The sequence below is a fragment of the Acanthochromis polyacanthus genome, chromosome 7 (genome assembly GCF_021347895.1).
Source record: "Acanthochromis polyacanthus isolate Apoly-LR-REF ecotype Palm Island chromosome 7, KAUST_Apoly_ChrSc, whole genome shotgun sequence".
NCBI classification, from domain to species: domain Eukaryota; kingdom Metazoa; phylum Chordata; class Actinopteri; family Pomacentridae; genus Acanthochromis; species Acanthochromis polyacanthus.
The window spans coordinates 10,007,986-10,019,787 of NC_067119.1; the positions used below are offsets into that span (position 1 = coordinate 10,007,986).

Here is an 11,802-nt window from a genome sequence, read left to right on the forward strand (position 1 = left end):
ACGGTTGTATGAAGGGAAAAACATTAAATATATTAATATAGAAAGGGGCTCATTGAATCAGATAAAGATGCTATTATGAATGCGAGTGGCTCCCCCTGCTGGCAAAACCCTGCTCCTGTGGCATCACTGTTGGAAACGACTGTCAGGTGACAAAAATGTAAGATTTGCTGTTTTCACTTAAGTGATTACGCCACAAAGAAATGCCTCAGACAAGATGTTAACATGATTCCTATTTCTACAGATTATAAAGAGCATGGAGCTATCAGAACAGCTATTCCACATGTTTTTTTTCCCACAAGTCTTTTCATTCCTAACTGGAAAATGCATCATACGCATGCACTGCACATACAGCATATGATTTAAAACATAATCTCAAGTAGAGGCTTCAAACCAAGCCAAGGATAACATGCCAAGTGTATTTATTCAAAGATATAGTACGCAAAGTCATTTCCCTGAACACAGTTTTTAAAAAAAAGGCTCTAACTTCTGTACTTCAAAGATGAAATGGACTTTTAGATGGGGACATTTCAGTTTGCCTACACATTTAAGTATCACAGGTAAAGGATTTAAGCACTGTTGTGGTTCAGATTGGCCACATTTTTCAATCCTCAGCACATCTTCCCAAAATACGGGGGCACCAATTATACTCAGCAGTGATACGTAAGGGACAAAATGGCAGGACATTTGTTCCACAGTGAGGCAAAAAGCTGCAAGATCGGCTGACCACAGCAGTCGAGGATCACACTGTCAATATGCAATTTCAAGTTTAACACTTTTCTCCAACTGCTGTAAACATGAACAGAAAACACTGTACCACTGTTACAATAAGTTTTCAATATTTCATTTTGATGTAAAAAAAAATCAGCTTTTAATACAACACTATCCTTGTGCAGTTCAAAATATTACAGTAAGTCAAAAGGAAAAGAAGCACCGTCTCACATTTAGCTGTTACCTAATTTGCTGTCCAAAAAAAATCATCTCCTTAAAAATGTGTTATAGTAAATATTGTAACTTCAAGAAAATAACCACAAAACAAGATTTTTTTTATATAAAAAATGGTTTAACAATTTTTTTTTCAGTATAAAACATTACAGTCCCAGGCCAATCAAACAAATTCACTGTCACCATTTCAAATAATCATGAGCTCCCCAGTCAAACGTTCTACAATAACATACAAAGGGTTTTCTGTCGTTAAGGGGTTTTCTGTACTTTTTTTCTAGTTATGGGAAAATATAACAACACAAAGTCTAACAATCACTCTTCGTTTGCTATAATATTAATAATAAAAAAGAACAAATGTGAACTCCTGGTCCGATCAAAGCCCAAGCCCCAAAATTTCTGGTCAACATGGCGTCTATGCAGTCTTCTGCTGGCCCTTCTTCCCAATGAGGGATTTGTGGATGTGGGGAATGACACCTGAAACACAAGAACATCGGTAAGATTAGATGTTTTACAAAATGGTAGCTGCAATCTACAAAAACTGGATGCACAGTAGCAGCAAATTTAACTGTGATGCATAAACTGTTTGCCAAATTATTAGCTCACCTCCTCCAGCAATTGTTGCCTTGATAAGTGAGTCCAACTCCTCATCACCACGGATGGCCAGCTGCAAGTGACGGGGAGTGATACGCTTCACCTTCAAGTCTTTGGAGGCATTGCCCGCCAACTCTAGTACCTGAGAGCAAAATATAACACAAATATTAATGCAAAGCTGCAACATGTTGCAGGGAAAGAAAGCCACTGCTCATCAAACATGCACAAAGCTGTGGAAGGCTTACTTCAGCAGTAAGGTACTCGAGGATGGCAGCACTGTACACAGCTGCTGTGGCTCCTACACGACCGTGGCTGGTTGTACGGGTCTTCAAGTGCCTGTGGATACGACCCACCGGGAACTGCCAGGAAACACACACAGGAGAAAGTGGTTAAACGAAAATTAAGCGGCAAACCCTCTGTGGCCGAGGGAGATGGCACCAACACCTGCAGCGCACCACAAACTGCCACAAGAAGACTAAAGGCATTTACCTGAAGCCCAGCCCTCTGGGAACGAGACACTGCTTTTGCCTTGGCTTTGCCGCTGTCTTTTCCTGCTTTGCCACCAGCCTGCATGGAGCCAAAACAGGAAATTTACAACAGGAAACATGAGAGCTTGAAATCAGAAAAGAGAAGCAAAACTGACAAATACGAGAGACTAATGTAAAAAGAAAAAAACAACAATGCATCTTCATATCTACAAGTTAATGGCCAAGGGAAGTAACAAAACTAAATAGTAGCAAATGTTTAAATGACACGGTGGAAAAACAACGTATGAGAGAACAATCGCTTCGTGTTAGCGCTATAACGGGGAACGTTACAGATGCCCGGTTAAGCAGTTAGCGCTTTCCCGCCAATCAAATATAAAACATAACAAATAAACGGCGGCAACCACAGCGGCTGCCCAAAGCTGCACACATTAAACCAAGCAGTAAAACGACTGAATTTAAGAAAGAAATAAAAAGCCAATCTGTTCAAAAACGTGCGAAGCTGTCAACGGACTGCTCCCAGTCAATGACCCCGCGACAAACCATAAACAGACGCGCCGCTTTAAGACGGTCAGCGTTTAAGTTTTCATTCACGGATTTCATTACAAAAAAGTTTGTGTCACAGTGATTCGGAGGCACACGAGCCACACAGCTAATTTGACCCACTTTTCCTTGTTTTCAGACTCATCATAAAAGTCTTGCGGTCAACTAATAACAGCTAATCAACCGTTTAGCCATTGAAGTAGCTAAACTTAGCTTGCTAATAAAAGCTAATGCACCTTTCAGAACGGCTACATCGACTCAAGCAGGACTTTTTATGAATAAAAGTTTATACTTCTCGGGGAACGCTACACTTCTGCAAAAGAGGAACTATCCGAAAAAACAAGCCGTGGTGAATATAAAAGGCTACCTCAAACAGAAAACCACAAAATCCGTACTTGTCACGGAACGTTAACGTTAATGCTAACGTGTTAGCTGATAGTTAGCTCTTTAGCAAGCGTTTAACCACACATTCTGGTCGAATTTCCACAGTTCAAATTAAAAACAGCACTTTCTGCAATTGCACATTTACTACAGTACACATGTACCCAGACGCCCGGTAATGCATTTAAGAGGAACCTAAGCGCACATACCATTTTTCCGTGCCGTTAGTTGATTGTTGAAGTGAGGCGATAGCAAACAATTTCGGCTCCCGAAAGCAAAGAAACAATAAACCCTTTCGCAAATCTTTTGCATGCGACCCCTCGTGGGAGTCTTGACAGCCAATCGGAGTGCGTGTTGTTACTTCGAATCTCCCTTTCGACCAATCGCTGAAGGGCTTGCAGAAAATTCACCCATCCCCCACCCTAGGATCATCGTGCCTGCCTTTGCGCACGAAACCAACAAGTAGGCGGGATGTGTGTGTGGAGTGTCCTTCCAGGGACACCCTTCCCAAAAATGTACAAAATACATTACTGGGAGCATGCAGTTGATATTAACTCTTGCATTTCTGTACGAGAAAATGTATATTTTCTTCAGACACAAATAGTTTTGTTCTGACTTCAGTGGGGAATTGGTTATGGCAACTGTAAATTTACAAAAAGACACTTTCTCCGGTGTAGATACTCGTTATGCACGAGTTTAATACTGTCATGAAGCGCTGTTATGGACTGTAAATACAATATGTACTCGAATATTATTCAGGAGGCGGTTACTCTTATATTGACAGACAGCAGAAAGGATGAATGAAAACGCAAGTCCGCTATCTGATGTTGTGATTGACAGCCTCAGCGGCCAATCAGAGCGCAGCAGCCAGCGTCCGGTTTCCTCCGCTTGCTCGACAATCAAGGGGGGGTGGGGGTCAAAGATACGCAGAGAAACGGGCTGCTGGTGGCGAAGATGGCGGATGGGGACAGTGGCAGTGAGCGCGGTGGCAGCAGCGGCGGCGGAGGGGGAGGAGGCGGCGGGTTTCAGCATTACCAGCGGGAGCCGGAGACCCAGGAGCTGGCCTCGAAGCGGCTGGACATTCAGAACAAACGCTTCTACCTTGACGTAAAACAGAACGCCAAAGGCCGGTTCATCAAAATCGCCGAGGTCGGTGCCGGGGGCTCGAAAAGTCGGCTGACCCTCTCTATGTCAGTTGCGGCGGAGTTCCGCGACTACCTGGGGGATTTCATAGAGCACTACGCCCAACTTGGGCCTAGTACCCCGGAGCAGATTGCTCAATCATCCGGTGGGGATGACACCGGGCCTAGACGGGCCTTGAAGAGCGAGTTCCTGGTGCGTGAGAACCGAAAATACTACCTCGACCTGAAGGAGAACCAGCGGGGTCGCTTTCTCAGGATCCGACAGACCGTCAACCGAGGCCCCGGCTTCGGTGTCGGAGTGGGTGGCATCCCCGGGGCTGGCCTGCAGGCCGGACAAACCATCGCACTCCCGGCCCAAGGCTTAATAGAATTTCGCGACGCCTTGGCCAAGTTGATAGACGACTACGGGGGAGATGAGGAGGAGCTGGCCGGTGGCGGAGGAGCCGGGGGCTACAGCGAGCTTCCGGAGGGCACCTCGATCATGGTGGACTCCAAGCGGTTCTTCTTTGACGTTGGATCCAACAAGTACGGAGTTTTCTTACGGGTGAGCGAAGTGAAGCCCAGTTACAGAAACTCTATAACAATCCCCTTCAAGGCGTGGAGCAAGTTCGGGGGAGCGTTCAGCCGCTACGCCGAGGAGATGAAAGAGATCCAGGAGCGGCACCGGGATAAGATGTACGAGAGGAGAACCGGAGAGGAGTCGGAGGGCGACGACGTGGACGACGATTGATGGAGAGGGAGAGGTGGCTATTTGTGATGAAGCTGACAACATGATGCAAAGCCTGGAGATAAACAGAGAAACAGGAGAGAGAGGAACGACTATTCTGTGCATGACGAATCGAACTTTAAAATGCTAAAACAATGGAGTAAAATATAAAGTATATTTGACTGAGAAATTACTGTCTATATAAGAGAATCATGTTCTAAAGTTTAGGTGGATGTTATAGCTAATTGAGTGCGGACTGCAGTAGTCAGCTCCTGTATGAGATTCCCCATTGATAAAAAAGAAATATATAAATATATATCTCTCTCTATATATATACATATATATTGATTGTCCATTTGATGACCTCACACATGTAGCCCAGCAAATTAAGTTTGGCAGATTACCGGTACCATTTCCTGGTTGATATCCGATGGTAAGAGCTCACCTGGCGCTGACCTGTAGTCTGTGATGATAATAAGGAAGTGTGTGACATCCTCAAACCAGCAGGTGCAGAGCGGGAGAGAGACGGAGCACTTGCATCGCTCACCATGGCTGTGTGTGTTATTTGTCTAAAGTGACCTGTAAAAGAGCAGCGGCTTGCCAGGACAGACCCACAACACCCAGAGCCACGGTCTCGGCTGCACCGGGGCACGCTTTTGGCACCGCAGGACTTCCTCTCAGCCCAGCGAGGTCCCCCCGTAAGGTGATCTGTTACAAGCACACGACTCATTTGGATTCTCTGGACATTCCAAAAGAGTCCAAATGACCTCCGCACCCCCACACTCCTCCCTCTTTTCTCCTCCCTCCTGGGCGTCCCCCTCAGGTGCTGACCTCCTGCTCCAATAGCTGATGTGCGGTGAGGCCTGCTCACACGTGGCTTGTTGCGTCTCAGGGCTGGCAAGTCCCATGTGTGTTTCATGGGGTCTATCAGCGTTACCTGTGCCTGTGCATCATCCTCAAGAGGTTCTGGGTGCAGATCTGCTCAGCCGGTTGCTGCATTTGAGCCGTCTGTGGCAACTGATGATGTCTCCTATGATGCAGGGCCATGTTTGACCCCGGTGACCTTTTTCTGTCCAAGGGGACGCGGTGAGCTCAGGCCTCTAGCACTGCTCTCTATTTTCTGAGTTCAAGCTTAATATTGCCGGGCTTGAGCTGCGGTCTTAAGGGAATTGACCTTGTTGACGTAGTTTGGGTGCACCATTTGGATCCTCTAATCTTGAACTCAGACCATTAATGACTGAAGCAACATTCAGTCTGATTGTAACAAAAATTAGGTGCTTTTGGAACACAAACAAACAAAAAAAAAAAACCCACAATGGGGTGCTGTACCTAAAGAAAAAATATATACTGGAAGAGATTTACGTACTAAACAGATCAAGTATAGATAGAATTATTTTTCAAAAGAGATATATTGAAATATGTCTTAGAAATATGAGACATTTATTAGATAACGCTGCCTAAAGTGGCTTATTTAAAACACTAAACTTGGATGCAACTGTCCAGGGTGATATTTCATACCTGCTTTTTTCCTAACATTTCTTTTATTCCTTAGAGGAAATTTAAAAAAAGAAAAAAAGTGTGCAACAAATTGATAACACAGTATGTTATAGCAATTTCTAGAAACAACTTCATTGAAGTAGTTTGTCAGCAAACACTCAGCACTCCAGTTCACTTTACAGAGCATCGAGTTGTCCCCTCGTTTCAGTCCACACCTTTTTACCATGTTTTGTCTTGAATTGGCTTTCCATCAGTTGCCATACGACGCAAACGTAAACACCTGCAATCATCAGCATTTTGTCTTTAGTGCTCCTTTTTAAAAATATGATCATTTCTGCATGCCTGCTCTCACGCGGAGCTGCCTTGTGTTCTTTTCTTTTGCATATTCTGATTGCTGTATAATGGTATTTATCCATTTTTGAGAGCGATTTCAAGTTTTATTTCTGTATTGCAATAGACAAAAGAAAGTTAAAGTTTACTTCTCAGCCTAATAATGAAAAAAATGTTTTAAAAAAAAAATAAGAAAAAAGCCACAATGTTCCCATCGTCATGGGAAATGTCACTTTCATTGTCCCACTTCCTTTGGTGTGTAAACCTCTCGTTGAATTTTACTTTACCCACTTCAACACAGCAGAGAAATGCCATATGAAAAAAAATAAACACCTGGGAGCAATAGTTTTTTTTCTTTTCTATTGATATAAATATACTATATATAATATTACACATGCGATTGAACTACATCCTTCTTCCTGTACTGTGTTACGTGAAATGGCAGCTGTTTCAGTCATGTGTGTTCTGCTGTAATATTCTACCAAGTTCCTTTCAACGAGAAATAAAAAAGGTCTTTGCTCAGGAGAGGTGTGCTGTTTTTGTCCTCCCACTTCGGGGTGGAGGTCATTTTATATTCACAGGATCAGAGCGACAGTTGTCTTACGATCTTTGTCGTTATTTTTAGGAAATTTTCATCACTGATTAAGCCTTTTTCACCAATTAACTGATTCACAATTTTGTTCAGAAAGTGTTAACATAGTAAAAAAAGGCCTTCCAGAGGTTGTATTTGTATCTTAAAATGTTTGACCAACAGCTCAGAATGCAAAACATTTAATTTAGTATCACACTACAGTAAGAAAATCTTAAATTATTCACATTTTAAGAAGCTATAAGCAGATAATTGCCCCTTAAGGCATCTTTTTCTCATCAAATATGTTGCCAATCTTGAGTAAAAAGTCATTTTTATTTAGAATAACAAGCAATTTCATTGATCTAACGTTGCTGCATATCAGAGGTTAGCTTAAAGAGAAATCGATACATATTTACACTTTATTATGCAAGCAAGAAGCTTAAATTCTGTTCAAATATTGCACACATTGATATATTTGTTTTATTTAAGGATATTCTGATAAATCCAGAATATGAAATGTGCTTTGGTGAGTTTTGATACGTTGATGCAACACCTAGAAACACCCCAACACGAGGTTCACAGATTAAAAACAACCTGACAATGAACTTAACATTTGGAAAGCAGGACCAATAGGTGTCAGATTTTTTTTTTTTGAAGTTTGCCTGAGCCTAAAAATACCGTCCACAGAGGCCTGCATGGTGCAGGCCAGCGGGGCAGCAGGGGGAAGGCCTGAAGAGGCAGCTTCTGCAGCGGGGTTTTATTTTAGAAAGCTAGCCAGCTGTGTGCAGTTTGTCAACCGGCAGAGAGAGGAGCGATAGTTCAGATACTGCTGCACCTTTGCTCACCACACAGGAAGGATCGTGGCGACGACACAGAAACATTATTTCATAGTGCAGTCGGACCCACCCTGAAGGGACACGCAGGTTCTGATGCACCAAGTGACAGCAGATGTTCTACTGATACATCTATTATAAGAGAGGTGGAGGCTCAGTTTAGTCGTGTTTAACAGGGAAACAAGCTGAAACGTACGCTTGTTTCCCATTGCCAAGCACTTTGAGTGGTTGCAGTCAAATAAGGTTGCTTAAATATTCATAATTTGGACGCATATCTTGCATGTTTAGAGAATTTCTTCACACTGACATACCTAAAACTTCACAAATGAGAGTCCACCATTGAATTTCTGTCTTCCCAAAGCCCCAAAGTTAAGTCAAAAATCTTATTTTAAAAGCATTTATTAAAGAAACTGTACATCTTTTCTTATGCTCTTTTTGTAACCATGCACTTTACAGAAGTAATTCATTGGTTTTGAGATAAAAGAAACTGAAATGTAATTATTTAGATGAACCTTTTGAGTTGCAAACATTATTAGTGATGTGTTGGACTCACAGTAATGTTGCATCAACTTAAGTCATTCTGTGTGAACCCATATGTAGAAGAATGGATGCAAACGTATTAAATACAACTTTTCTATAAAATATGTTAGCATGGAACAGCTGACAAACACTATACATTAATTAACGCTGATAATGTCCTTACAGCCGCATACAGTTACACAGTCTGCTGCTTGAGGGACCTCAAGTAAAGTTTGAAGTCTTCTGATGCCATCAGGTGACACTTTGTGGAGTTGCACCGCTGACACTGAGAGACTTTGGTGGCCTGATTCAAAGTTTTCCTTTTAGAATCAGCTTTAGGTGAAGGCAGAAAAAAAATCTCAATAAAAACACCCATGATGACTGAATTCTGTTGGTAAATGGAAATATTCTGAATGTTTTTTAGAATTTAACTTTCACTACTAAATGAATACATCTTGATATTTTTTTTTCATTACTCAGTAAAGTGAGCAAGTATTTGTTTCTGGATGACATCAGCAGTACTGGTGATGATCTCATCCATATTTCCTGAAGCGTTTAATGGAGAACTTTCCAAAACCATCATGAGCTCAGACAGAACTCACAGTTTGAGTTCTATTTTTGCTTTTTTATGCAACCTCTTCTGTTCGTTTTCACCTCAACAGTTGAGTTCAACAATAAACAATGACCACCTAAAAATGTGCTCGCTTAAGATCATATTTAAACATTTAAAGATGCTCATGACAGCATCTCTCTCTCCAAATTTCAATGTAGCCTTGAATTATTCTGATAAACATTAATTTAAATCACTTTTTTGTACATATCTAATAAAAAAAAGGCCCAAAATTAACAATTTGTCCTAATCAGATGCTGTAAAAAAGTAAAAATCCTGCACTTCTCAGCACAACAGAGAAGACATCATGGAGTCGGCTGCAACTAACAGTTACATGACATAAATTCAGGAACTTTATCGGCTGAACTGCGGGCAGAGTAGAGAGGAGAGAAACATGGAAACAAATAAAAATGTAAAAATATATGTAGTATGTAGATCCACAAAGGTTTTTTTTTTTCGGTATTGGTGAAATCTGTAGGCACTTGGAAAAATATTGTGTATGTTGATTCCAGTTTTTAGCAATTTTTGTAAAATCAACAATCAAAGAAAAAAAATCTCTTTTTTATGATTTATGGCATCATAATCGTGTCACAGTTCTCTCTCCTTCTCGTCATGATTGCACTGTTTTAATGGGAGGTGCAGCATTTTTTAAAATATTCCAGTGGGGGGGTGGGGGTGGAAAGAGTCCACAGTGAGTCAAAATGTGACTAGAGGAAAAAACAAAACTGCTTCGGGATGTTAATATCAAATATAGTATTAATGCAGCTTTTATGAATGCTCTAAAGGAATATCAAGCCAGGCTGCATGCCATGAGAACATGAGACACAACTTAGCGCTCTTTTTGTGGTTTCTGGAACAGTGCTGACTCATTTGGAGAAACTACTGACACATGATACATTCATGAAGCAGTAAGAAATGCTGATCTTGTCTTTCGATTAGCCATCATTTTGCAACATGGCATCAAGAAAAGACTTAATAACTTGTCCAAAACCTCCTGGGAAACCAACTAGAGCGTCAATTCTTGATAAAACTCAGGGGTTTCACAATTTTATTTTTTTTTACATAGAATGATGACAAATATTCAGCTTTCTCCACATAAAAACAAGAAAAGAAAATGCAGCTGTGTTTTCAATGAGGCCTTTGTCGAGCCTGGGAACAAAATGAATGACCTTCGAGACTCATCTGCATGCGTCAGCCCCTTAATAAAGGATCTGAGTAGCTCCAAGCTGGTTGTCAACAGTGACAGTTTTTCTAATAAAGTGTTGCATCTTTGCCTCTCTGATGTTTATCGGCGGCATCATCAGTGTGCTCTGTGATCCAAAATGCCACACGAGGATGATGCTAAATCCTCTACTATGTACTCCACTTCCTCTGTTTAGCCTCGTGAAACAGACAAACGGCCACTCCTGCACATGTACACAGGTTTTCATTCACATAAACAGCGCCAGCCCCTCCTCCCGACAGACTCTGTGACCTCTTAGCGATGAAGAGAGTGTGCAGGGAGGCAAAACGAAGAGGACCGAAGCACTAATGTGTGTGAGTGACAGAGGGAGAGAGAACAGCTCAAGGGCACGTAATACCACACTGAGCCGATGCCAGTGAAAGAGGGGATTATTTCACATGGCCCTGGTGTCCTGACGGCCTGCTGCAGAAACACAAGCCACGCTCAGCTACACATCCCTCATTCAGGGCAGGCGAAGAGCGAGAGGTAGGGGAGGATCTGTATGAGGTGTTGGACACACCTGGAGTCAACAATCCTCTCTGCTGAATGCAAAGTTGTTATTTTTATTGTTTGGGGTTTAATCGTCACATCACACACACAAAGACTGTATATAAAAGACTGACACAGCCGCCATGATGGCATTTAGTTGTCGCCACCTTGGTCTTTTAAAACTGCACTGGGAACTGGAAGACATGAAACACTGCCATACAGTCGCTGCCCATCAATCACACAGTTACCTCACGCTAAAACACACCCTGCTTTATCCTTCATTTTACTCTAAATATGACCAAAATGTACAAAATGAGCATCATGTTGCGTCAAAGGAGATTTGGGTTTTTCGATTGAGGCCTTAAATACATGAGAGGGTTAGAAGCAGAGTGGTCTACGCCACTTTTTAAAATATTTTTCTGTAATATTTTAGGATCTAAACCCACAGCCTAAATATAGCGTTACAGTGGCACTTTGAAAGTTAGGCCATCTTGAAAACACACAACTTAGAACTGCTTTCGTGCAATTTCCTGACATTTATTCAATTTTGCTGGTTCCTATTCTATTTTATTCCTTTTATCCATTTCATTTACCTCCCATATTGTATACATCTGGCTTCCTTTGCAGATGTCATTTTTAATGTTGTTTTGCTATATGTATGTACATTTGATTTTATTATTCAATGTTGTTTTTTTTTTCTTATTGCTTGTTGTTATGCACCGTCCAGTGGAAGCTATTTATATTTTCGTCATGCCATGTATGATGACAGTAAAGCCATTCTAATTCTAAGTGTGTCGACAGCCTTTCTATGAAGCCAAGTTAACTACTTTAGTTATTTCACAATCTGTCTCAAAACAACCAGCGCAATAACCCTTTCTGAGAACAAGAGCAATGAAATGGGAGCTGTAGTGTTTGAGGAAGTCTGCTGAATGCAGGATTTT

At 41.7% G+C, this 11,802-nt stretch overlaps 2 protein-coding genes across 3 annotated transcripts; one reads left to right on the forward strand and one right to left on the reverse strand.

Moving 5' to 3' along the window:
• Positions 1–402: 402 nt before the first annotated feature.
• Positions 403–3,294, reverse strand: LOC110960451 (histone H2A.V). 2 transcript variants are annotated; one of them, XM_022207696.2, is made up of 5 exons: positions 3,152–3,294; positions 2,023–2,100; positions 1,779–1,892; positions 1,546–1,675; positions 403–1,416 (listed from the first exon to the last, which is right to left on the reverse strand). In XM_022207696.2, exons 1-5 carry the CDS (start codon positions 3,152–3,154, stop codon positions 1,355–1,357), a joined length of 387 nt encoding a protein of 128 aa, XP_022063388.1. In that variant the 5' UTR covers positions 3,155–3,294; the 3' UTR covers positions 403–1,354. The 2 variants fall into 2 exon arrangements, with proteins under 2 accessions (XP_022063388.1, XP_051806873.1); XM_051950913.1 differs by lacking the exon at positions 3,152–3,294 and having other exon boundaries at positions 2,023–2,106.
• Positions 3,295–3,843: 549 nt separating this feature from the next.
• On the forward strand, positions 3,844–7,142 carry LOC110960450 (transcriptional activator protein Pur-beta). The gene has a single exon (XM_022207695.2). The coding sequence runs from the start codon at positions 3,897–3,899 to the stop codon at positions 4,812–4,814; it is 918 nt and encodes a 305-aa protein (XP_022063387.1). The 5' UTR covers positions 3,844–3,896; the 3' UTR covers positions 4,815–7,142.
• Positions 7,143–11,802: the final 4,660 nt, after the last annotated feature.

What these genes read in the sequence shown, in the direction of transcription:
- LOC110960451 (XM_051950913.1), bottom strand. Translation starts at nt 2,106, where the DNA reads ATGCAGGCTGGTGGCAAAGCAGGAAAAGACAGCGGCAAAGCCAAGGCA. An exon ending in TCGAGTACCTTACTGCTGAA is followed by an intron (nt 1,676 to 1,778) that starts GTAAGCCTTCCA and finishes TTTTGCTCTCAG; the next exon opens with GTACTAGAGTTGGCGGGCAA. An exon ending in GGCAACAATTGCTGGAGGAG is followed by an intron (nt 1,417 to 1,545) that starts GTGAGCTAATAA and finishes CTTGTGTTTCAG; the next exon opens with GTGTCATTCCCCACATCCAC.
- LOC110960450 (XM_022207695.2), top strand. Translation starts at nt 3,897, where the DNA reads ATGGCGGATGGGGACAGTGGCAGTGAGCGCGGTGGCAGCAGCGGCGGC.